Genomic DNA, 26,156 nt, shown 5'->3' on the forward strand with positions numbered 1-26,156 from the left:
CAAAAGCACCTTTCTGATTTTCTAAGACATGAAATTTATGGATAGATCAGCTCAAGTTCACCTCTTTCAAAACACTGCTCATTTAGCATGACTGCTGGAAAAATCCTTGTTGGATGGAGGTGTGCATACATATTAAGTCACTTCAGTCGTGTCTGACTCTCTGCGACGCTATGCAGTGTAGCCCAGCAGACTCCTCTGTCCATGGGATTCTCCAGGCAGCCATACTGACGTGGGCTGCCATGCCCTCCTCCAGGGGATCTTCCCAACCCAGGGACTGAACCCTCATCTCTTACATCTCCTGCATTGGCAGGCAAGTTCTTAACTACTAGCACCAGATGGAGGAGTAGATGTTAAATGAATAGTTGAGATTTTATCAAGCCTCATTCAGCTTTCTGACTTTAATAAATGGCTCATAAAGAAAAATCCACCAGGGAGCTCTCAGGTTATTAGTTTTAAATGTTAACATTTATTTTATTTTGTTATTTGGATTAGATACGTATAACATGAGGCTTACTATCCTGTTTTTAAGTGGGGTGGTGGTTTTAGTTGCTAAGTCATGTCCGATTCTTGTGACACTATGGACTGTAGCCCACCAGGCTCCTCTGTCCATGGGATTCTCCAGGCAAGAATACCGGAGTGGGTTGCCATTTCCTTCTCCAGGGGGTTTTCCTGACCCAGGGATCAAACCCAGGCCTCCTGCACTGCTGGCAGATTCTTTACCGACTGAAAGGGAAGCCCCATTTTTAAGTGTGCTTCGGTGCTATTAAGCGAATTCAGTAATGCTCAGATTACTAATGGCAGCTGAGATCAGAGAAAAGAATAGTCAATGTCAGAATAAAGTCCTAAAAATTGAGTAGTCTTGGCATCAAGGAGTAGGATGCTGTGGTCCTAGTACCATGTCCCCCGCTGATCTGGGGTCAATCTGGGTCCAACATTTGATTTCACTGGGCCTTAATCTTCTCACCTGTAAAATGGGGAGACTGCATCAAGTTATCTTTTAACTTCCTTCAAAGTCTAAGGTCTATTTCTAGAACATAAAGGCATTGTAGCTTAGTGGAAGAGAGGAAAGTAGATATTAATAATAATAATAATAATTTATCAGTTTGTGGCCAAACCCTCGAATAGGAGATTAAGGGACGAGAAGATGATTATAGTCCTTTAAAATAAAATGTAAATACTTGATATTGCATTTTTCGGTTAAAAAATGGGTATTGGAAGTCAGTGCTTTTAATGAATGATTAAATAAGTCATTTATCTACTCAACAAATATTTACTGAGGACATATTATATACCATGCCAAGTCTACTGAAGATCAGTTCAGTTCAGTCACTCAGTCATCTCAGACTCTTTTCAACTCCATGGACTGAAGTATACAAGGCTTCTGTATCCATCACCAACTCCCAGAGCTTGCTCAAACTCATGTCCATCAAGTCGGTGATACCATCCAACCATCTCATCCTCTGTTGTCCCCTTCTCCTGCCTTCAATCTTTCCCAGCATCAGGATCTTTTCCAATGAGTCAGTTCTTCGCATCAGGTGGCCAAAGTATTGGAGCTTCAGCTTCAGCGTCAGTCCTTCCAGTGAATATTCAGGACTTTTTTCCTTTAGGATGGACTGGTTTGATCTTGCAGTCCAGGGGACTCTACTGAGATAGTAATCTGAATTTCCCTCCAAAACTGCACACATGGAATTGGGATGGCAAGATGATCCAGAGGCCCTGCAGGGCTCACTGGTTGCCTCCACTGTTTTCACGACTAAGCAGACAAGCCCTAACGTCCAGCGGGCTTCAAGGAGCTTCTCCTTCACCGAGACCTGGATGCAAGCTTTTTTTCTGACTCTGTTTCCGAATGCCTCTTAGGCTTGTCTCTTAGGTGGGAGTTGGGCAATTCCTGCCTGTCTGATCTCATGCAAAGGCTCTCAGCAGAGATCTGCATCATGCCCTCACCCGAATGCACACATTAGGGACTCCCTGGAGCTGGAGTCTCCTGTGTCCATGTCAACACGCTTCTACGTCAGGGATATATATATTACATAGTACCCTACGGTCAGAATTCATTTAGTCCTAAGATGTGAACTGATCCCCTTTGGGGGTCAGATGGTTTGGAATTCCACACGTGGCTTTTAGTCCTGTTCTCAGGAGATGAGAAAGCTTCTCGTGTGAACTTCATGCTGGTGGAGGATCCATAAAAGCCCTTTGAAGAAGGTCCTTCAAGGCTGCATCAAGGCGCAGGCAGGCAGTAGGTGAGGGCCTCACTGGGCTGTGGCCGGTTGATCTATACTTTCTGTGCATTTCTCATGTGCATCCCTCCCACACCTCCTAGGACCCGGCCTCACAAGCATGCACATGGGCCCTGAAACAGGCTTGAACCCCTCCAGTCCACCTTAGGTTGAGGCCATTCTTTGGGCTTAGGTAAAGACAAAGCCTAGTTTATGAAACATGGCCAAGACTTAATTTTTCTGAATATGATTTTATTTATGAAGAAGCTTTCTGGTCATCTGCTATAATTTCCCAATGTCTTTATAGAAAACATAAATTTCTCTTGAGCCTTTAGGTGCACAGATTGTGTTAGAAGCTTAGAAAGAAATGTATCAGTGGTCTGGGAGCTCTGGACTTGTGGTCCCTCACTGTGGTGGCTCTGAGGGTCTCAGGAGGCCCATGATCTGGCAGAAAGGAAACCCAGCTCAAGGTGCTGTAGGCACTCTGGGCAGGCTACAGAGTCTGTGTTTGCAGAAAAGGATGAGCACATCAGGAAGCATATTAGCTTGATCAGAAACACAACCAGTGCAATTGACTTCTGTGGGTTTTATTCATACCCCTCCTGTAAATCAGGATGTGGGCTATTATGTTTACCTATTTAATAAAAAACCCCACATTTCCAAGGCTAAAAAAATCACATTTACCGGTGGTAATAACTGATTTGAAATATATTTTTTCAATGTGGCATTGATTGTGAAGCAATGAAAACATAAAATTTAGAAATAGGGATTTTCCTGGCAGTCCAGTGGTTAAGACTCTGAACTACCAGTGAAGGGAGCACAGATTCAATCCCTGGGCAGGGAACTAAGATCTCATTAAGCTTCATGGTACTGCAAAAAAAAAAAAAAGGTTAAGAAAAAAATGCTTAGGAACGCTCAGAATTGCTTCTGGCCTCACAAGCTGTGCTGGGGCCAGAAAACACAGGGGAGCCATGGGGGAGAAAGGCTTGGATGCTACACGTGTGTCTTCTGGGGTCATGGGATGTTTTTAGCACAAAATTGGTGTCAAATTTTGTCAATTTGTCAATCTTGTTGGAATAATATAAAGTGTATGTGGAAAAATAAAAGAGGAATTGGCATTTTTTAAGAAGAAAAGTAATGTCCAATGTTATATTAAAACATTGCTGTCAGCTGGACCTCTTTGAAGAACAGACAGATAAATCAATAATCCTATCCTATCCTAAGTCACTTCAGTCGTGTCCGATTCTGTGCAACCCCATAGATGGTAGCCTACCAGGCTCCCCCGTCCCTGGGATTCTCCAGGCAAGAACACTGGAGTGGGTTGCCATTTCCTTCTCCTAAATCAATAATAGAAATGGATAAACCTTCCAGAGACCCTGTGATCAATCAGCATGTCCTATCTAAGAAAGGAAGGCACACAGAGGAGTGGGATTTCAATGAACTCTGCAGAACTGGTTTGGGAAGAATTGATTAGCCATTAGGAAGAAAATCAGTTTAGATTTTTAGCTTCTTGTGTATTAGGAGAAATTTCAAGGAGGTGAAAAATTGATATTTCCGAAAGTCCAACCATAAAAACTAGTACACAGAGAGGCTATGCAGAATATATAGCTGTATCTTCAACTATGGAAAGAAAGGGATGACGTAGCAAAGCAACAATCAGCTAGAAGTACTCCCTAGATCACCTCTCATCTCCACAATTTCTAGACTTCCTACAGCGCTTGTTCGTTGACTTTCCGGGTTGCTGTGTTCAGGGCCCAGGAACTCCCGAGTTCTTTCCCCCTCTCACCAGGGTTGGCTGCAGCATTCTTGTGACCAGGTTTCTCCTACATCTCTGTTCAGTGTGACAGAGTCAGACCCTTAGATCATTTCTAGCTGAGAATTCTTTCATTCTCAAGAGGGCTGTTGTCAGGAGTGACTGAGTGAGTGTACTGGGGAGTACTTGAAATGTTAAGAGGACTTGTCAACGGGACACAATTGTAAAATCACAGTCCAGCTTCTGGGGAGAGTGGTGGTGCTTGTTCCCTGATCTTAGGGGATAAGGCAGGTGTCATCAGCTCTGATCCTCCTCTGTGTGGCTGGCAGGGTTGCTGGGAAGATTAGAAATAATCTCCGCAAAGATCCTGGCTCTTGTAGGCACTTAACACATGTCAGATTTAACGCTGGATGACGAGACCGAATCCTTTGACTATAAGCGTTTCTAAACTGGTCTCTCTAACTGTCTTTGACTTTAGTCATTAAAGAAGAAACTAATCACAGTGAAATGGCAGAAGATCTGTGCAAGATGGGATCAGATCGTTCCCTCGTGCTGGACAGACTAGCAAGTAACGTCGCCAAACGTAAGAGCTCTATGCCTCAGAAATTTGTTGGTAAGAGTTAAACGTTTCCTGTCTCTTAAAAGAACAACCATGTGGGTGCTTTAGACGGTGATTAGTTGAGGGAAAAAGAAAGGAAACATATCCCGTTTTTAAAAAAAAAAAAAAGCAAAAATTAGCAAGCTTAATATTTCTCAAGTCTCTCGGAATGGTTTTCCGATAGGCTTCTTAAAAATAATACCAGATCTTCTCCCAGGGGCTGTTCTTAGAGGTGGTTTTGCAAGGTCTGGGGCACCTGGTGAGATCTGCTCTGTGTCTATTGGGGATGGCTAATCAGTGAGCCCAGGGCAGAGGGCACAGCGCTCAGACCCCCAGCCTCAACAGCCTTGCTGAGCCTCAATGGCTCCTTTGTCCAAAGTTCATAATACTCCCCACAAGGGCTACTTCAAAGTCTAAAAGGACAGAACTGCAGGGCAACTGGTCCGCGAGCTGCACAGCAAGGAGTAGGCACGGCCTTGATTGCCGTTTTCCCTGCTTGGTATCTGTGCAGTGCTGTCAGAGTGGGGTAACCCTCTCCTCCAGTGTAGATGGTGGGCATACCCACAGCCGTGTCATCCAGCCCCGACGCTGGAAGTGTAACTAGGGTAACACCTGGGCAGGTGGGAGGGTAGAGAGGCGCTGGGCTGGGGCTCAGCCTGAGGGTGTGAGCTCACCTTGGAAATGACTCTCCTCTGCCGCCCAAGTTCCATCCTTTACATATCTCACAGGCTTTTATGGGCTTCTCTCGTGACTCAGACAGTAAAGAATCTGCCTGCAATGCTGGATACCTGGGTTTGATCCCTGGGTTGGGAAGATCCCCTGGAGGAGGGCATGGCAACCCACTCCAGTATTCTTGCCTGGAGAATCCCCATGGACAGAGGAGCCTGGTGGGCTGCAGTCCATGGGGTCACGAAGAGTCAGACACAACTGGGTGGCTAAGCACACACACACAGGGTTTTATGAACATAGAGTAACATCAGGATGTGAGAACATTTAAAATCCTCAATGTGAAGATGGTATCTGGAAAGAGGATGGGGGAGGGGAGGGTCAGTGAAGTTGACAGTGACCTTGAGCTAGGAAGAGGATTTCTACACATTTTTCACAGTGGAAGAATGGAGGATTCTAGGCAGATCAGAACAAATACAGAGCAATGGTGATGCTGGCTGGGGACTTGAGGGGGACATGTGGACAGGCTCGAGAAGCAGATTCCAGGGTGAGTCACGGACCCTCAGGGAATCCCCTAAGTAGCAAAGCCCCAGTCAGCTCTGGTCACAGGTGAATGGCCTTCAAATGCCAAGGTGAGAAATGCAGCTTTAACCCAGCAGGCAGAAGAGAGCACTGGCACGTCTTTAACTGGAGTCACCTTTTGGAAAATAGAGACCTCTGGTGCCAAAAATTGATTGGAAATGGGAGAACGTGGGGCCTTGGTGGCCTGGAAAGAGGAAGATATGGGGCAGAGGCTGGTGAAAGAGGAACGTGGGGGCCACACGGCTGATGGAAACCGCAAGTCATGGGGACTCGGGGACACGTGTGCCATTGACAGGTTCTGGGAATCGACAGTCTGGGTTTGATCTGTCCGTTTTGAAGGACTTTCTGAATGATGCCCCGTGGGAACCTGGGGAATGTGTGTTAGGAGAGAGGATGGTACTAGAATGGGGTCAGTAGTTAGTGAGGCCTGGGGTGGGTGCTGACCTGCAGGAGGGGACAGGACCCAAGGGGAGGCCAGGTTCTTGGGTTCCAGCCTCTCTCCGACGCTGAAGAAAAGGCTCCATTTAGAGGTTTTTTTGTAGGTTTGGAGTTGGGAGGGGTGATGGGAGGAAGGAATCAGTTAAAAAACACTTTTCAAAGAACCAGCCGGAGACAGAGTGTGGGGAGTCGCCCACAGGAGTGTGAGCCTTTAGACTGTGAGAATGGGGAGGCCACTCACTTCCTGCGCAGAAGGAGTGAGGTGACTCAGAGCACTGACTTCTGGGGGTGGGATTTCAAGCGGCAGCAGGTGAGAGTGAGAGCAGGGCCCCCACCCCTCCCAGGAGGCCGTGTGTGGTGGAGGGGGGATGGGGCCCCCTTAACCAGGGGAGATGGAGCAGCAAGTGTGTCTGAGGATGCTTGGACCGTCATGGGCCCTGGGGAGCTGGGTACCACTTCCTTCTTCAGATCAGAAAACTGGAGGATGCCAAAAAAAAGTCAGTCATGTCTGACTCTTTGCGACCCCATGGACTCCATTGTCCGTGGAATTCTCCAGGCCAGAATACTGGAGTGGGTAGCCTTTCCCTTCTCTGGGGGATCTTCCCAACCCAGGGATCGAACCCAGGTCTTCCTCATTGCAGGCAGAGTCTTTACCAGCTGAGCCACAGGGTGCCAAGGGCTTTGTGAATGGGTGTTTCAGCCCCTGTGGCTGATGGAGACTTCAGACCAAATTACCATCGGTGAAACTCTGCTGAGCTACCTCCAGTGAGAGCACAGTTTAGGTGTTGTATTGAGATTTAGATAGTTTTTGTGTTGAAAAAAAAAAAAAATATATATATATATATATAAAAAAAAAACAGAACCCCTCTCTCTGATCAAACAAAACTAAGGTTAAAAGAAGTCCCTGGGGAGAGGTGGACCACATAGGAGAAGCTGGGTGGGGACCGAGGTAGAGGGTGCCAGAGTGGAGATTGGAAAGAGGGGCTCTGAGCCAGCAGTGCGCTCTGCTGGATGTTTCCCCGAGAGTTTGGTGCTTGGCAGTTTATTTCTAGAATAATGCCTCTTGCCCTCACATCAACTTGATGGGGTTTTCATCAACCACTCCTCCCTTGTCATGGTTTTTCCACGCCAAAAATCAAAAAGGAAATGGACCTCTAAGACCTCTCTTTACCTCTAGAAGCTGAGTTTATATTCTTATATAATTTCAGAAAGAGTGTGTAGGAACCCAGCTGTTACTGTACAAGCTGGCCCAGTACTGGTGGGGTTGAAAGAGCTCCAAGTTTTCATTCAAGAGAGGCTCAGACCCAGCCCTCTTACTATCATGCTTGGTCACTGAGTCGTGTCCAACCCTTTGCAACCCCGTGGACTGTAGCCTGCCAGACTCCTCTGTCCATGGGATTCTCCAGGCAAGAATACTGGAGGGAGTTGCTGTTTCCTTCTCTAGGGGATTTCCCAAACCTGGGGATCAAACCTGCGTCTCCTGTGTCTCCTGTATTGCAGGCAGATTCTTCCCCATTGAGCCACTGGGGAAGACCCTTACTACCATTTGTATTTATTTTGAGTGATCTCTTAATTCATCGGACTTTGCATGCAAGCAGCTGTGTTCAATAAGCTCCTGCAGGAGTTCTGTTTCCATATACTTTTCTGTGTTTGAGGAGGCCTGCCTGCTGCCTTTCTTCTTGAAGAACATTGTGATGAGTGAGGTTGGTCACTGTCTTTGTTCCCCCAGTCTAGAACTTTCTAGATTTTGCCATCATGACTGAAGGCAAGAGTTCCATTTTCTGTCTGAGTGCCTGAAGAGTTTTTTCTTTAACCTAAAAGTTGAATACAACTAGGTTGTGTCTTGGTGTTTTGCATTCTGAATAAAAATTTCCTGACATTTTAATCTGGGGATTCCCTTCTTTTCCATTTCTTGGAAATTCTCTTTTTTATGAATATGTATTTTGTTCCCTCTGTTATGATCTCTGTTCAGAGATACCAGTCGTCCTTTTATTGGAGAGTTTATCTTCCATATCAGAGAAGGTGATGACACCCCAGTCCAGTACTCTTGCCTGGAGAATCCCAGGGACGGGGGAGCCTGGTGGGCTGCAGTCCATGGGGTCGCTAAGAGTCGGACACGACTGAGCGACTTCACTTTCACTTTTCACTTTCATTCATTGGAGAAGGAAATGGCAACCCACTCCAGTGTTCTTGCCTGGAAAATCCCAGGGACGGGGGAGCCTGGTGGGCTTCTATCTATGGGGTCTCACAGAGTCGGACACGACTGAAGTGACTTAGCAGCAGTCTTCCATATCTGTTAGCATTTCTCTAAGTTGGTTGTTTTTTTTTTTTTTTTGCCCTTTTCACATTTATTCACTATTTCTATCTTGTGATTCCATTTTCAGGAGTTTATGTTCTATTACTTGCTATTTCTAATCCCTGTATTATCTGTAAATAACACTGTTTGGACCTCATTTTGTTTCCTGAGATCTAAAAATCTCCTTTCTCATCTTCTTGTGTTGTTCTAGCCCGCCATGTTTCAGTATCTTTTTAATTGAATTCATGTCACAAAGCAGTTATGAGGCATTCTTCTCTTCTTTGAATTAGGCTTTTTCTGAGGATGGGCTTATTGTTCTATGTTTAACTTCCTTTCTTCCCTTATCTTGCTAGAAAATATATTCACAGTAACCATGACCTTTTCTTTTCATCTTGCTTATTTGACTTGGGCTGATAGAGCTTGACTGATGTTTGCTATGTTCTTCCCATTGTATCTGAGATGTGGTTTTTTTGTTTGTTTGTTTTTTTCTGAGCGAGTTCAGCTTTTCTCAATGCTGAAGGAATGCCAGAGATGAGGTTGGAGGAGTTCAAGGAAGGCAAAGTGCAGTCTTTGTTAAAAGACTTCCTCTCTGCCCTTTCTCCCTCATTCTGAGATTTGGTTAAATGCTCTAAACCAGTTATCACTGTACCTGGTTGGGAAGTATTCCTAGCTGCCAGCGGATGCTCTGGCCCTTGGGGTGTTTCCTCCCAGTGCACAGCATCAAGGACTTAACTCGCATCTCTCACCTAGTGAATCAGCCTCAGCGCTCACTCATCCAGTGTCACCTGGTCTCATTAGGAGAGGCTTCAACTGCTTTTTGATCAGAAGTGAAAAAAGACAGCTATTTGAATTGATTCTCTATGGATATGAGGATGTTAAGGAAACTGCTGAGGATTTTGTTGCTTCATAGTTAAGGTTTTATAAGTAAAATCAGCTGTCAAGCTTAGCCATGTATCTCATGCCAGAATTTTCTTTCCTTGATTTTTATAAATATGTATTTCCTTAGACTATGTACCTTTCTTTAGCATTCTGCCAAAGTGAATGTTGTGGGATTTTCTTACTCTGTGGAGTATTAAGGGAAGAGAAATTCTGTGGGTGGTTTTAATATGCCACATGGGTCTTCCCCCTACATCCTTTGATTGTTGATACCCAGTTTCAAAGAACAGTTGCTCAGGAAAGCACAGAATGATAACTCTGGGAGAAACGGGATCATTACTGGGAAAGCACCATTTTGGGTGGAGCTATAAGCACTTTATATGTATCAGAATTGTCATGAAGCCCACTCCCTTCCCCACCCTGCCATGCTTCAATGAAGTGATAGACCAGGCTAAAGGGATTCATTATCCTCTGGGGTTACTGTAACCAGACATTTATCCCCTCGATACAAAAATAGGGGGGGAATCACATGGCTTCTGTATTACTGTTCAGTTACCTTAATGGGGAGAAACACCACCTCTATGATCACTGCCACCCAACTTCCATAGAGATTCCAATATGTCCTGGTTCTGCAGAGGGTGTGGCTGGCTACAGACAAATATCTGTGTGTCATGTAAGGGTCATGTAGTACCATTGTCAGGGCATGTGCCACTCCTGACTACCAGCAGATTGAGATGAAAGGGAGCCAGGCCACTGTATGATACACTTCGCAACAAAGCAAGAAGCAGGACCTAAGGATGCTTTCTAGTCTGATGCGGCATACTTCTGGATAGCTATCAGTGGCCTCAGATTTGTTAAGGATTGTTAGTAAGTCTAGAAACTCTGGAGCAGTTTACCCTTCTGTTGCTGGAACTGGCTGCAGGCCATGATGTCAGGTTTCAATGTGGGAGGTGTGGGGGTCTCCACCATGATCGGTCTCGCCAGCCACCGTCAGCCATAACCTGGGCCCCTGGGCTGCCAGAGGCATCCTCACTTCTGCCTTCCACCAGTAGGGCTGTGCAGGTGGCATGAGTGGTAAAGAACCCAGCTGCCAGTGCAGGAGACATAAGAGATTCAACCCCTGGTTTGGGAAGATCCCCTAGAGGAGGGCTCGGCAACCCACTCCAGTATTCTTGCCTGGAGAATCCCATGGACAGAGGAACCTGACAGGCTCCAAGGCCATAAGGTTGCACAGAGTTGGACTCGACTGAAGCAACTTAGCACACTTGCACACATGTGATGGAGAAGGGCCCTTCTTCCTTCAAAGCCTTCCAGCTTCCTTTGATAATTCCCAGACTTATTAATAATCCTTAAACTATCTGTGACATTAACTATCCAGAAATATGCCTCATCATACTAGAAAGCAGAATTAAGTCCCCATAGCAAACCTTCCTTTTCCTTCACAGAACTTCTCAGACAGGAATGTGCCCTATATAACCATGCACTAACATCTGTCTCCCCTGTGGGCTGTGAAGGATGTTACTTGTTGGCCATTCTGTCCCTCCTGTCTGGTCCAGGGTGTACACTCGGTGGACGTGTGTTGAGAGAAGGAAAGAGAGTGAGGGTTGAAACGTAAACAGCTTAGACCTGCCTCTGAATGCCCCTCTGCCCATGACTTATTAACTAACCACCACCAAAAGTAATGTGGATCAACAGACCTTAACAATGAGGCAGACCGTTCACTTATGAATTTGCTAATGAAGCCAAGGTTTCCTACTGAGCTTAGAACCTATACATCAAGAAGGTATTATCTTCAAGGATATTCATTTTATTTCTTTCTGAAAACTTGTACTCAAAAGCTAATTACAAGAAGTCAAATCTTTTCTCAAATTTCCCCTTTCCAGGGGAAGCGAGCTCGCTGCCTCCTACCAACCATGATATTAGATCTTAGGCTTCTTGAGGCCAAACTTGCTGACAAGTCATTGACAGTAATTTCTTGCAAATCATTCCTGCTCAGTAATTGTTTGAAGGAACAAGTAAATGTCACCCCTGGAACTTGCTCAGTCTGCTCTCAACTTTCTACCAACTTTCCACCAAATAACTGCAGCACAGGCTCCTTGCTGCTAAGAACTGAGAAGCAGGCATGGAATTAAGAGGCCAGGGAAGATGTGGAGGCTGGTACATATGATGGTGCTTTTCACTCTCACGCAAGTCAGAGCCAGATTTTTGTTGTTGACAAGACTGATACCATTTCACTATGAAGAATATAAAGTTTCTGTATTTTTGATTAAGCTTTATTCTAGAGTATTATAGTTATGAACTTAAAATATATGATATATCACACATTGTTATAATCTTATAATTGCTTGAATTAAATAAATTAGTGATGTTAACCAGCCATTGTGAATTACTTAGAACTCTATATGAAAACATATCATTTCAATGTTAATTTTAAATTAAATATAAAAATATTTAGAGCTTCCCAGGTGGCGCTAGTGGTAAAGAGACATAAGAGAAATGTCAGGAGACATAAGAGAAATGGGTTCAATCTCTGGGTCAGGAAGATCCCCTGGAGGAGGGCACGGCAACCCACTCCAGTATTCTCGTCTGGAGAATCCCATGAACAGAGGAGGCTGGCAGTCTATAGTCCATAGGGTCGCAAAAACTCGGACACAACTGAAGTGATTAGCACACTCAGCACACTCAAAATGTTTATTAACAACCAGAGTAAATACAAGTATTGGTTTGGTGTTTGAATATGCACTGTTTAAATTGGCACACCATCCTTGGTTCACCTGTTCGTTTATTGATTTGTGTAGACAAATTGGTTTAAATGCCACCCCCAGGCAGGGCACCATGCCAGGTACAGGGCAGGCAGAGACGTGTCAGCTTTGCCCATTTTGCTGATGTCCACATTATGTGTCTGCCCGAGATCGTTGCCCCCACGGGTGTAAATGTCAGCTGTTGCTGCCGGGCACAGAGGTAACCTGGGCCTCTCTGACTGTCACCCGCTTCCCACAGGGGACAAGTGCCTGTCGGAACTGCCCTACGACGGCAGTGCCAGCTACGAGAAGGAGAACGAGATGATGCAGACACATGTGATGGACCAGGCCATCAACAACGCCATCAGCTACCTGGGGGCTGAGTCCCTGCGCCCCCTGGTGCAGACACCCCCTGGCAGCTCTGATGTGGTCCCGGTGCTCAGCCCCATGTACCAGCTCCACAAGCCGCACGGAGAGGGCCCCGCGCGCTCCAACCACTCAGCCCAGGACGGCGCCGTGGAGAACCTGCTGCTGCTCTCAAAGGCCAAGTCCGCGTCCTCGGAGCGCGAGGCGTCCCCGAGCAACAGCTGCCAAGACTCCACGGACACCGAGAGCAACACGGAGGAGCAGCGGGGCGGCCTCATCTACCTGACCAACCACATCAACCCCCACGCGCGCAACGGCCTGTCCATCAAGGAGGAGCACGCGGCCTACGACGTGCTGCGCGCGGCCTCCGAGGGCCCCCCGGACGCGCTGCGCGTGATCGGCACGAGCGGGGAAGCCCTCAAGGTGTACAGGTGCGAACACTGCCGCGTGCTCTTCCTGGACCACGTCATGTACACCATCCACATGGGCTGCCACGGCTTCCGAGACCCCTTCGAGTGCAACATGTGCGGCTACCACAGCCAGGACCGCTACGAGTTCTCGTCCCACATCACGCGCGGGGAGCACCGCTTCCACATGAGCTAAACATGGACTGCGCGAGCCCGAGGGAAGAGCATCCGTGCCCTGCACGCACCCCTGGGCAGGCAGCCGGGGCTGGACTGGACCGCTGTGCTTTGTCCTCTAGGTGGTCCTTCGTTTTGTTCTGAGTTGGTTGATTTTCTTTTGAGAACAGGACGTTTTTCTTGTTAGATGCGGGGTTCCATTTGGAGCCCCCGGAATGCTCTCTTACTAGACGATTCTGTAGACCGCAGGCTGAAATCCCCTCCCCTGTTGCTTCCTAGAAATCGCCAGCCTCCAAGTGATAGGTCATGTTCGGAGAGAATTGTATAGAAACAGGCGGAAGCCCAGAAAGGAATGAGCTGGTTCCGTGCTGAGCGTGGTTTGGCGCACCAGATGGGGTTTGCAGGGTCCCAGGAGCCCTGCTCACAGCCCCTGCACTGTGGCCCTGACCATGACCCTGGGGTGAAATGCCCTCCTCTCAGGGCCAGAAACTGCGTGCATCCGGCACCGACAGGCCACAGGTTCCAAAGGAAGAAAATTATTCTAAGTCAAATTCTGCACACTGCCGGGAAAAGTCACTATCGGGCCGAGGGAGGGGAGGGCTGGCAGAGCCTTTCGGATTCGTTCTCCCTTTCCAAACCTTGTCATGACGTTGCCCAGCCCAGAAGCCTCCAGAGGCCTGTTGTCCCATGGAATGAACTCTATTTCCGTGGGGCACCTGGGCCCACTGTTCTCTGCTCTCTCATCTCATAAGGGCCCCCAGAGTCTGTCACTACATTGTTAACACCAGCCCTGAAATTTAGACGTTCATTCTTTTTGAAATGTTCAGATGATAAAATCCCTCAGAAACCAAACCTGTATTCTAAATTCCACACTCATGTCTGGTTCTGTTCTCCTTCCTGCCCAGGTTCCACCTGTGACCTATTTTCCCGCAGAAAGTCTGTCCTAAACTTCATTTAATGTTGTGTTGTAGCTCCAAGCAGGGGTTCTTATTGTGGGTATATTTCTCTCCCTGCCTTCTGTGTATAGTATTCTCATTTTAATATCCATTAAAGGATTCAGAATGACCATTTTCAGGTCAGGGAAATTTGGCAGGTGAAGTCCAGAGGCTGCTGCTCACACACAGCACCTGTTTATTTGAAATCACACTTTCAAACCATCTGACACGCTTTTCCCCCAAGGGCAGAGCTGCATCCTTGTGTCCACCTAGGCGGGGTGCACCTGTCTGACTGGGGGCGTGTCCAGGACTCAAGGTCCAGCTGGACAGAGGGAGATGGCCCTGGAGGTGAAGACTGCTCATGCCCTCAAAGGCCCACAGAGACGTCCATGGGTTCCAATCCTAACCTGGAAAGCAATAGGATAGGTGCATGCTATCGTTAAGAACATTCATCTCAACCATCTGGCAGGAAGGGCATACAGTTTCCAGTATTTTTCATCACCAAAAATGTGCAAAGAACATAAGGAAACAGCAAAAATTGTGCACAAGCATCTCTGCATTTCAGCCAACTCCAGAGATCCTGAGCTCAACACTCTTGACATTTGGGGCTGGATACTGGGTTGCAGGGAATTTCCCCAGGCATCCTAGGCTGTTTAACAGCATGAGGTCAACCCCTGGGTTGGGAAGATCCCATGGAGGAGGGAATGGCAACCCACTACAGTATTCTTGCCTAGAGAATCCCATGGACAGAGGAGCCTGGTGGGCTACAGTCCATGTGGTCACAAAGAGTTGGACACGACTGAGTGACTATCACTTCACTGGTCCCTTACCCAACAAATGCCAGTAGACCCCCCAGTTGACAACCAGAAATGTCCCTGGGAATAAAAAGGTGTCCCTAGTGGAGAACCACTGCTCTAATGGAATTGTAAGCCAATCAAGGGTCTGGAAGCCTTCCAGAGATGAAAGCCCTGCCACGAATGTCCCCAGTCAGCAGTCTCAAGCGTGACTCCTGTTCCTTTGGATTCATTTTAATTCTCTCAATGAACTGTCCCCCACCTTCAGTCTTCAGAAGCTTACCTTCCCAAGTGCACTTGAATATTGTGGAAAGGGTGGCAACCTAGCATCCTTGAGTCATGGGATTCTTTGCTTACGGAACTGTGTGACATTTTGAACCTGGAAATAGGCAAACTTGTAGTAACTTGGTCAGTGACACACTGAGGCACTGGGTGAGGGGCAGAGGGGGACTCCGGGCTGTGGACAGCATTCGTTCAACATGAAGTTGTAAGACAGATCCACCTTATCCCCCTGCATGCATATTCAGGGTGAGAGACTGCTCGTATGTCCACTTTGCAGGCCAGTTTCACCTGCCGCATCTGTTCCACAGGGCCCATTGGCTGGACAGAGCTATCTTTTCCCCTGTGGCTTCAGATGGACCTCAACCCACCACTGTAGATAGTGGCTGAGGAGTTGTTTTCCCCAGGACTTTCCCCTCCCTCTCTCCGCCTTTGGTAGCCAGTATAACCTTATTTACACACCTTTTGTTGTGGTTTTCTAATGTAATACCATTTTTCTCTGAAACTATTGTATTTAAAGTAAGGTTTCATTAATGCCAACAAGTAATGAAATTATGCTTGAAAGGTGGCCATGTTCTGTACCCAAAGCTGTTGACGTTTTCCTTTTAGCTGGTAAAAGTAGCATTTTGCATGACCTTACCCCGTTTCACTCTGTGGTTTGTTCGGCTACTGATGATGTGAGTGTGTGTCTCGGGGACAACTGTGGAGGCACTAGGCTTCATGCACTCTCGTTGTTGAAAATAAATATCAACCAAAGGAGGGGCACCAGGAGCAGGTGGATTCTGTTGATCAAGAGAAGTCCCTGCTTGGCATTCTGGCCCATCCTGGTCACCCAGCTCCCCTCCACTCAGAACACCTGGACCCTATTCCTCACCCCGGTCTTCCTGCATCACGTATCTTAGAGTGTGGGCTTGTCCTTGCAGAAAAGACATTACAAAGAATCATGTTACTATCGCTGTGTCACCCAAGGGCGTGTCCCAGCACCTAGCATTTCAGATACTAGCACGTTTCACTTCCAGTTCAGAATCAACCAAAAATGAGATCTCAGACTGTTCGTCAAGAAAGACAGCTATCTCTCAATGCAATGTGAGTTCTTTTTTGTTTTTTTTTCTATTTTTGTGCCTTTCCTTGTTTTGTTTTGTTTTCAGTGGGACTTTCTTAGCATCATCTTCTTGCCAAAACAAAAGCAAGATGCCATGGACTGCTGTAGACCAGTCGTGAAGTAAATCTATTTCTCTCGTGCACTTATGTTCCAGCAATAATGAAGGGGCAGCGCTACTCGCAATCCAGATCTCTCTCCTTCAATTGAGTGTTTTTTTGTTTGTTTGTTTTACTTTAAAAGAAACCAAAATTAGACTTATTTAAGATATACAGACATCAGAAATTAAAGGGAAAAAAGCACATGTGCTGTCGGTGCCATAGCATTCACTGTGAACAAGTGTGACCAGAAATGAATATGCAATCTTGTTTCCAATACTTTCTAATACACTTTTTTACAATGTTGTGTGTGGTGACTGTTCAGGGTTCAGTTTATGTGTATCTATCTAACACATCTTTAGGTGTGCAGCTGCCATTCTGGCAGATACTTGTACAGGACTGTAAATGAGAAAATGCAGTTGTATTTCCAATCTGCCTCTATGATGATGTTAAATTATTTCTGTTTTGCTGTGAACAGGGGCGTGGCCTTGGAGGAATAGAGTATCCTTTTGTACACATTTTCAAATGCTTACTCTGTGGTGATAGAACTAATAAATGCAGTGCATACTCTGTCTGCCTCATGCTGTGAAGCCCGCGCTGGTCTTGAGAGAATCACCGTGTAGACCTGCCACCTGCTACAGACTCCCTCCTAGTTGGAGGAGGAAGATGGGCTTGGGGGCGGGTACAAGACAAGGTGGGATCATCTGTGATCATATGCATTTGCCGTTGCTGCTGGTTCATCAGTTCACTTCGGCAGGCTGAGCACCTCCTGTTCAAGCTGTGCTAGGCTTGGAGTACTTGTGGGTTGGAGGGTGAGTGGAGGTCGTGGGCAATATAACACATGTTCCCCAGCTCTTCTTAGAGCAGTGCTTAATGCCATGTGCAGCGATGGGCGGCAGGGGGGGAGCATAGAGGCGAGGGCTGACCGCAGTGGCCACCCTGAGGGCAGTCTCCCTGCTGGGCTGCATGTTTAGTGCAGGGCGCGCAGGGCTGGGAGATCTCAACTCTGTCTGTCACAGACGCGCACTGCTCGAGACGCTCGGTGGTTAAAACCCTCTGGCCCTTTGGGAGAACCAGCCAGACACGGTGTGGGCTCAAATCTAGTAAATAAGATGAAGTGATCAAGTTTACACGGTTCAACATTTGATCCAAATGGGGTGAAACTTGAATGAAATCCGCAGACTGTTCAGTTTCACATCAGGCGTTGGCATCGGGGGCTTTTCGTAAGTGTCAGTGGCCGGGGCAGCATCCTTCAAAGAAGTTTTCGGCACCCTTAAGTTACTGCACTGAATGAACACATGGCTTAGAGAGAGGTAATGACACAACCATTGCCAGATCCGCTGTTTCACAGTTACATCCTGTTATTTCTCAGTGGTCACGGATTCAAGAAATAAAGGGTGTCTGCATTAACTCAGAAATGACCTAGGCTCAATTTAAGGCAGAAAAGTGACTCCAAAGTGGTGGTGGTGGGGGGCTGGGTCTGTTTGTGAGAGTGAGGAATGTGTTTGTGTGTACCTTACCAAGGCTAATGAGTGTGTCTAGAAGCGGGCTTCTTTGGTGACTCAGATGGTAAAGAATCTGCCTGCAACACAGGAGACCTGGGTTCAATCCCTGGGTTGGGAAGATCCCTTGGAGAAGGAAATGGCAACCCAATCCAGTATTCTTTCCTGGAGAATTCCACAGACAGAGGAGCCTGGTGGGGGGTTGCAAACTGAACTGAACGACCAACACTCAACTAGAAGAGATCTGAGGAGGGCAGTGGCCTGCCCTCATCTCTCAAGCTCATCAACTGAGCTTGGGAAGGGGTTGAGCAGCAATCCATCCTGGAACCCAGGACGTGGTAACAAGTGAGGGTGAAGTTCAAAACCCTCACTTTAAGAGCATTCCACAGGATGATAGACTTCATTCCTTGGTTTTCACTACCTTTTATATTATTGAAGTCATGCTAAGAATGATTATCCTCAGCATCTTTTTGGTGCTGTATGCCATTAAGCTTCCTCTGGTCCCCTTGCAAGCCCTCAGTGAGTCAGGGGTGCACCCACCCCATGTGCCCAACCTGGTGAGCCCCACTCTGGGAAGTCAGCCCTGGAGGGTGTTTCCTTCATGGTAATGAGCAGAGGTGATGGTGAGGAGCAGAACAGCTCACATTCACGCCTGGGAGGGGCAAGAGTCAGGAACAGTCTGCCTGGTCAGCCCCAGGACGACTGCAACTGCTTCCAGGTGGATGCACCAAGATTCAAAGAGCCTGATTGTCTGCACAGAGGGCCTGGAAGATGCTGAGTGAAGGAAGCGAGGTGTGGCTGCAGTTGTCAGACAGACACTGTTCCCTGCACACCTGGAACAGCCTGGCATGTTCTGGACAGCTCCCCCTCTGTTGTTACCCCTGGGGCAGCTCTGGCAGTTTCCTGAGTGCAGTTTTTTATCCTCCCTTAAGACAGCTGCTCATCCAATTTTATTCCTGATGAGTGCTGTAAATTTACAAAACATGCTGTGTTTTATATATTAGTGTGAAATCTGAGGAGCTAAACATCAGAATTGGGGGCTCAGGTGCCAACGATTTCTGATCACATTTCCAATTAATTGGTCATATTTTCTATCAAAATAAAACATCTTGGAGGTTTTGTGATTCCTTGGTGAAGTTCTGCATTTTCCCTAAAAGTACGTGCACTCTAAGGAATAGGATTGCTCGGCTGTTGCCAAAAGTCTCATTTTTTTCATATGGCCAGCCTCTCAACTCCAAATCCTGAGCAGGGCTCGAAACAGCCATCTAGGAGCTAGGCAATCAGTACAAGACTTGGAAGAAGTGCTCAGACCACCAAGGCAGGGGTCCCCTGTTGCTCAGAAGCCCAGGCATCACTCTGAACCCCACTGGTCTTTCTCTGCACTGGAACCCAGAGAGCAGCCCAGCACAGCTGCCAGGCAGGGCTGGAGCTCAGGTGCTGCCGACACAGCCTGGATCTTTTCTTCGTTCCCCAAGAGCCTGGCCCTTGTGACCTCTGACGAGGGGGAAATGGAGCCACTGGGCTCCTAGAATAGCACTTCTGCCTCATGGCCAGGCTCCCGTCCTCCCATTGGCCTCTTCCAGCATTAACTCAAATTCCCAGCTCCCAGCTCAAGACCACCTCCAGATTTCCTCACCCACACCACCTTCCCCGGGCCCTGGGGCATCCAGAAATCCCCCATGACCCTGGTTCTCAAATGCAGCTCAGAATCACCTGGCTGGTTCTCATGAATGGAGTTTCCAGAGACCCACTCCTGACCTTTCTGGAGCAGGAGGTCTGGGTGGAGTCTACCTGCCTAATATGGGACCAGTTCCTCAAGTCCAGATAAGCTGACCCCACCCACCTGGTCCCCATCAAGGCAGATACAACCTTAACCCTCTCCTCCAGCCCTGCCACCTCCCTCTCTTTTTTGACAGAGGAAGAAACTTAATAGTTGATTATTAACAAAATAAATAATTATTCAAAATTAATAATGTCTCTCTCTTCCCCTCTTAAATTTAAAACAACTCATGCACGTGTGCTAAGTCACTTCAGTCATGTCTGACTCTGCGATCTTATGGACTGCAGCCTGCCAGGCTCCTCTGTCCATGGGATTCTCCAGGCAAGAATACTGGAGTGGGTTTGCCATGACAAGAGAGTCAGACAGTGGAAAATCAAAATACTAGCTGTGCTACCTGTGAAACCTAGATTAGAGGAACCAGCTTCAGTGCCTGACCACAGTGGGCTTGCTGACTCCAGGCAGACTTGCCCCGCCGGATGCAGGTAGGATTTAAACTCAGGCACCACCTGAGGGGGCTGAGCCCGCGCCCTGCAGGAAAGGGGAGGGGGAGCAGAACCCTCATCCTGCAGGCAGCAGAGCCCAGGAAAGCAAGAGAAAGCAAGCTCAGTTCCTGCAGCCAGAGGAGTGTGAAGAGGAGAGAAGCAGGTGCAGGGGAGCCACCGGAGGCAGAGAAGAGAGTGGCATAATGAGAAGCAGGCAAGTGACGAGAGGAGCCGGCAGGAGGCCTGGCAAGGGGGGAAAGGCATAACCTTCCAGCAGTGGGGCTGCAGAGGACTTGACTCTCTCTCACTGGGGTGTGGTCTCCAGGAGCAGGGTTTTTTTTTTTTTTTTTCCTGCCATATCTTCAGTGTCAAGAAGAGTTACTTGGCACATAGTAGGTGCTTGCTACGGTCTGCATGTTTGTGTCTCCACAGAAATCATATGTGGAAATCCTGCCTCCCAAAGGTACTTGGAGTTGGACGTTTGGCAGGTGACTGAGTCATCAGGATGGAGTCCTCATTGTGGGATTGCTTCGTACTAAGTCACTTCAGTCATGTCCGACTCTTTAAAACCCCATGGACTGTAGCCCGCCAGGCTCCTCTGTCCATGGGATTCTCCAGGCAAGAATACTGGAATATGTTCCCACGCCCTCCTCCAGGGCATCTTCCCAATCCGGGGATGGAACCCACATCTCAGGTCTCCTGCGTTGGCAGGCGGGTTCTTTGCCACTAGCGCCACCTGCTGGGATTGGTGTCCTAATAAAGAGGCTTCCAGGAGCTCCCTCAGCCCTTGTCTCCTGTGAGGACAGTGAGAAATCCACCACCGGGAGAGGCCCTCACCTGGCCCTGACTTCAAGACTTCCAGCTTCCAGAACTGCAGGAAATGAACTTCTGTTGTTCACAAGCCACCTGGTATCTGGCGTTTTGTGACAGCAACCGGCAGACTGAGATGCGGGTCAGTAAACATGGACGGGTGTAATTGTCTACTGAAGATGACTGAGATGATTGTGTGCGGAGCACTTGTGAGGTGCTGACCCCAGATCTCAGGTCCTCTGTGAGCGGTTAGTGAGGGGCAGGGCAGCGTGGGCTGGGCAGAGGGATTGAGCGGGGAAGCTGGGGAGGCACTGGGTGACGAGAATGGGTCAGCTGTGAAGACAGGTCACAGTTTGAGAGTCATGTGGTCAAGAGCGAGAAATCAGGATGGACCCAGGAGGTGCCCGAGGGCAGAGCGAGCTTGGAGGGCGGCAGAGCTCTGTTCCCACGGAGAAGAGGGCCATGGTCCCAGACAGGAGGGAAGCCCGCGGAGCCCGGCGCCCAAACTCCCTCCACGAAGGAGAGGCCGAAAAGCAGGCCCAGTAAAGCAGCTGAGACCAGAAGCGGGCTGTGAAGAAGCTGCCAGCTGAGCACCCGGACACTGGCCGTGGCAGTTGGCGGGGGGCCCGGGGAGGGAGATGCAGGAGGCGGGGATGGGCTGGGGACCCCTGAGGCTGATGCTGGCAGGAAGGAAATGGGGAACTTGGTGCAGCCCGGACCTCAGGCCTCAGCTGGGACCAGATGCCTCAAAACATGCCAAGTTCTGGGCTGTATTTTCCTAAGGAGGAAGGTGAAAACCTCAGTGTGAAGTCCCCTCGCTTTTTCCGCTTTTTGGCAAAGCCAAGGACAGGAACAAGGCATGATCCCTGTGTGATGTCTCCTCCGGGCACCCCCCACCCTGCTCCCCCAGCATAGGCCGCCCGCGCCCCCTCCCTGGCAGCGGGGTGCTGCGCCGGCCCAGCAGGTGTGTTGTGGCTACGGGGATCACAGGACGGGAAGCAGATGCGGCCCCCGCAGTCCCCAGGCACAACTGGAGGCTGGCCGCTTGGGGAGGAGATTTGCATAACAAGGATAATTTGGTACCAAAGCTGTCCCCTGAAGTGAACTGCCTGGATCTCGGTGCAGTTGACAAATTTCACTTCTTCTTTCCCATGTTTTGTCAAACCAACTAGATGTGACGTTGAGTGTGTGAATTGTCCAAAGATACTTTCTTTCTCCCTGCATGATTCCGGCCTCCCTCCCTCTGCTCTGCCTGATCCAGGGCCTCCCGTGCACACTCCCAGGGTCTCTGGCCCCGAAGGCAGCGCAGCAGTGCCTGCCCCACTCAAAGCCTTGCTCCCTCTCGGAGGGACGCCACGGTGGGACTCCAGGCCTCTGGGCACCTTGCCTCTGCTCCCCGCACCTGCCGCTGTGTCCCCGTCAGCTTCCTCCCTCCTGCTTCCTGTGGGCAAGGGCGGGCCGAGGCGCCACCGTGAGGAGGGCGTGTGGTCTCGGGCCCTTGGTTTGATTCCCCTTTCAGGGCCCTCCTCCCTCCTGGGCACTACCCTTCACAAAACCCGTTTGGCTTCCCTGCTCACACCCAGATCCGACTCCTTAAAGCATCATGATTCTTTGAAGCTGCCTTTATACCATCCTACAGGAAAACAATCATATGTGTTACTGTTCAAAAATAAAATAGGTACAGTATATTCTTGAGAGGCTCCCCTGGTGGCTCAGTGGTAAAGAAACCACCTGCAGTATAGGAGCTGCAGGTTTGATCCCTGGGTTGGGAAGATCCCCTGGAGGAGGGCATGGCAACCCACCCCAGTATTCTTGCCTGGAGAATCCCATGGACAGAGGAGCCTGGCGGGCTACAGTCCATGGGGTCACAGAAGAGTCAGACTCGACTTAGTGGCTGAACAACAACCATGTGCTTGAGGGTCTGTGCCAACCCCAGGAGCCTTGGAGTCAGGGGTCCTAGTTTGGGGTCCTTGCCGATGTCATCTAGTCTGATCAGGACCTGATTCTCTGCATCGCTCCAGGCTCCTCCTGACCTTGGGCAGCCTGACACCATGATGAGCCCACAGGCCCTGGAATGCTCCCCAAGCCATGCCAGCTGCTGAGCTAGGCATGTAACAAGGCTGAACCTTTGTTCTTAACTAATCTTTGGAGCTGTCTCAAGGCCAGATCTCCAGGCTTCCTAGCTGTCTAAGTCTGTCTCAGGCCTCACATGGTGCTCCGTTAAGTGGCTGCCTCCTCCACTGGACTATGAGGCAGAGGTCTTGCCTCAGCATCCCCAAACTTCCATTCCAAGCTCGGGGTCAGGCCCCAGAGGGCACATGGCATATGGGATGGACACTTGTCCCCTGCTCCTTGGGGTCTGTGAAGTCTTATCCCACCGAGATGATGGCCTGGACCCCCCCAGCCCAGGGCTCTTCCTCCTGAATCCCACCCCCCCACCTTTCCACATGCTTCAGGGCCAGCATCGTCTCCCCAGAGAAAGACAGGAGGCAATGGGACACAGGCCTCAGGCTCCCGAGGTCTCCAGGAGGGCCCTCTCCTGTGGGTCCTGGCGGTCAGGCCCTGGCAGGGCGCTGCATCCAGGGGATAGGCTGGGCAGTCCTGGGGGACACAGCTGATGGGGAGGAGGGGGGTAGAGACTGGTAGCAAGGCTCCACCGGACACAGCTAGTCTGAGCCAGAGGCAGAGAGAGAGGAGACAGGAACCTGTTTACAAAACAATTAAAACTAGAGAAGTCAGGACAAGTGGAAGACAGTGAGAACAAGCAAACAAAAGGGGGTAAGAAGAGAAAATAGTAACGAGTGTGGTGGCTTCCAATCCAGCTGTATCAGTCTTCATTTTAAACATCATTGGTCTAAATGCACCACTGGAAATATAGACACTGTCAGAGTGGATCTACAGACAAGACCCAACTACACATCATCCATGAAGAAGTCACTTTAAATGTAAGACATGTGGGGCTTCCCTGGTAGCTCAGACTGTACAGATCCTGCCTGCAATGCAGGAGACACAGGAAATGTAGGTTTGATCCCTGGGTCAGGAAGATTTCCTGGAGAAGGAAATGGCAACCCACTCCAGTATTCTTGCCTGGACAATTCCACGGACAGAGGAGCCTGGCAGGCTAAAGTCCATAGGGTTGCAAAGAGTTGGATGCCACTCAACAACTGAGCATGCATAGATTGAAGAGATGAAGAAGGACACCCTTTGCTAATACCAGTCAGGAGAAAGCAGGAGTTGTTGTAAGTTTAGACACAGCAGACTTCAGAGCCAGGGAGGTTATCCAGGATAGAGGGACTTCACCTGATGACAAAGGGGTCCGTTCTCTGGGAGAACATAGCAATTCTTAACGTGCATGTGCCTAACAATGGAGCACCCAAACATGCCCTAGAACCACAAGAAGAGACAGACGAACCCACTCACTGTTGCACACATCAGCCCCTTCCATCAGAAACAGATCCCACAGACAGAAAACCAGGAAGGACAGACTTGAGTGGAAAGGCAGAAGGAGGTATTTGGGTGAAGAAGGTTGGCCCAGGGAAATTTGGGCCAGAGAGATGGTGAGCACCAGCCCACCAGAGGCCTGAACCTGGAAACACGTTTGGGGACAGCCATGCCATTAACAGACTTTATGTTTCTGGGCTCCAAAGTCACTGCAGATGGTGACTGCAGCCATGAAATTAAAAGACGCTTGCTCCTTGGAAGGAAAGCTATGACAAACCTAGAGGGACTATTAAAAGGCAGAGACATCACTTTGCTGACAAAGGTTCATATAGTCAAAGCTGTGGTTTTTCCAGTAGTCATGTACAGATGTGAGAGTTGGACCATAAAGAAGGCTGAGCATCAAAGAATTGATGCTTTTGAACTGTGGTGCTGGAGAAGACTCCTAAGAGTCCCTTGGAAGTAGAGATCAAACCAGTAAATCCTAAAGGAAATCAATCCTGATTATTCACTGGAAGGACTGATGCTGAAGCTGAAGCTCCAATTCTTTGGCCACCTGATGGTAAGAGCCAGCTCACTGGAAAAGGCCCTAATGCTGGGAAAGATTGAGGGGAGGAAGAGAAGGGGGTGACAGAGGATGAGATGGTTGGACACCATCACTGATTCAATGGACATGAATTTGAGCAAACTCCGGGAGATGGTGAAGGACAGGGAAGCCTGTCATGCTGCAGTCCGTGGGGTCACAAAGAGTCAGACACATTGAACAACAACAATGCCATTGATTTTAGCCAGGGGGTCCCAGGAGGGCTTTGGGGGTTCTGCAGCTTCTGTGGTCCTGAGGGCCAGCCACCCGGGGGTCCAGCAGGAAGAGCGGCATCCACACTAAGCTGGAGAAGGGCCTTCTCAGCATCAAGGCTAAGCAAGGGCCTGGGGGAAGAAGCAGGAAATGAGACCCCATCCTGGTCCTGGAACACCCGGCCATCAAGGGACAGCCGGGCTTTTAGAGGAAGGGTGGGGATGGGAGTGAACAGCCGCTTCAGGTAGTGAAACCAGTGACCAGGACACAGAATGACTTCTTCAAGGTCACAGGGAGTCACCCTGAGGCACAGTTCCTAATGCCCGCCCATTTCACGCAAGAGCCACAGTCACTGAATGAACACTTCTCTGGGTCAGACACGTGGAAAAAGCATAAGACTGCAGGGCCGCGTGGACAGCAATACTGCAACAAAGGCCATACCCTTGAGACAATGTCACAGAGGCTTAAATGGTCCCCACTCTCACCTTGCACCCCCAGCTGGGGGGGGGGGTCAGCCCACATTTATGGGGCCGTGGGGCAGCTCAGACTCCCGGTGATCTGGAGCGGAACTCCTGTGCGACAGAATCGTGTTAATCAAAAAGGAAAACAGTAGCAGTGTCTTACCCTGAGGATTACCTGATCACTCCAACACACTCTGGGTGCACACCCATCCCATGCTGTGCCTCGAAGCGGCAAAGACCAATTCTGCTTCTTGCCTGTTTGCTTCGAGAAACAGGGCGCCCGTTCCCACATCTGCAGCATGGAAATTCCAGGACAGAGCATTTGTTTTCATCCGCAAATAGGACTTCTGCAAAGAGTGATGCTGATCCACACAAAGGCCACTAGCCACAACATTCAGAAAACTAAGATCATGGCATCCGGTCCCATCACTTCATGGCAAATAGAGGGAAACAGTGGAAACAGAGACTTTATTTTTGGGGGGTCCAAAATCACTGCAGATGGTGATTTCAGCCGTAAAATTAAAAGACGCTTACTCCTTGGAAGGAAAGTTATGACCAACCTAGATAGC

General features: G+C 48.9%; 1 protein-coding gene across 12 annotated transcripts in view; it reads left to right on the forward strand.

The window, feature by feature from the left end:
• IKZF1 (IKAROS family zinc finger 1) overlaps nucleotides 1-16,888 on the forward strand; it is a 96,939-nt gene extending 80,051 nt beyond the window's left edge. For 8 of the 12 annotated variants that reach the window (XM_027540242.1, XM_027540248.1, XM_027540244.1 and 5 more), the window contains 2 exons: nucleotides 4,448-4,582; nucleotides 12,426-16,888. In XM_027540242.1, the coding sequence (XP_027396043.1) occupies nucleotides 4,448-4,582; nucleotides 12,426-13,135 (845 nt within the window). In that variant the 3' untranslated portion in view covers nucleotides 13,136-16,888. The remainder of the gene's footprint in view (nucleotides 1-4,447; nucleotides 4,583-12,425) is intronic. The other 4 variants (XM_027540249.1, XM_027540240.1, XM_027540247.1 and 1 more) reach the window with 2 other exon arrangements.
• Nucleotides 16,889-26,156: the final 9,268 nt, after the last annotated feature.

The sequence above is a fragment of the Bos indicus x Bos taurus genome, chromosome 4 (genome assembly GCF_003369695.1).
Source record: "Bos indicus x Bos taurus breed Angus x Brahman F1 hybrid chromosome 4, Bos_hybrid_MaternalHap_v2.0, whole genome shotgun sequence".
Taxonomy (NCBI): domain Eukaryota; kingdom Metazoa; phylum Chordata; class Mammalia; order Artiodactyla; family Bovidae; genus Bos; species Bos indicus x Bos taurus.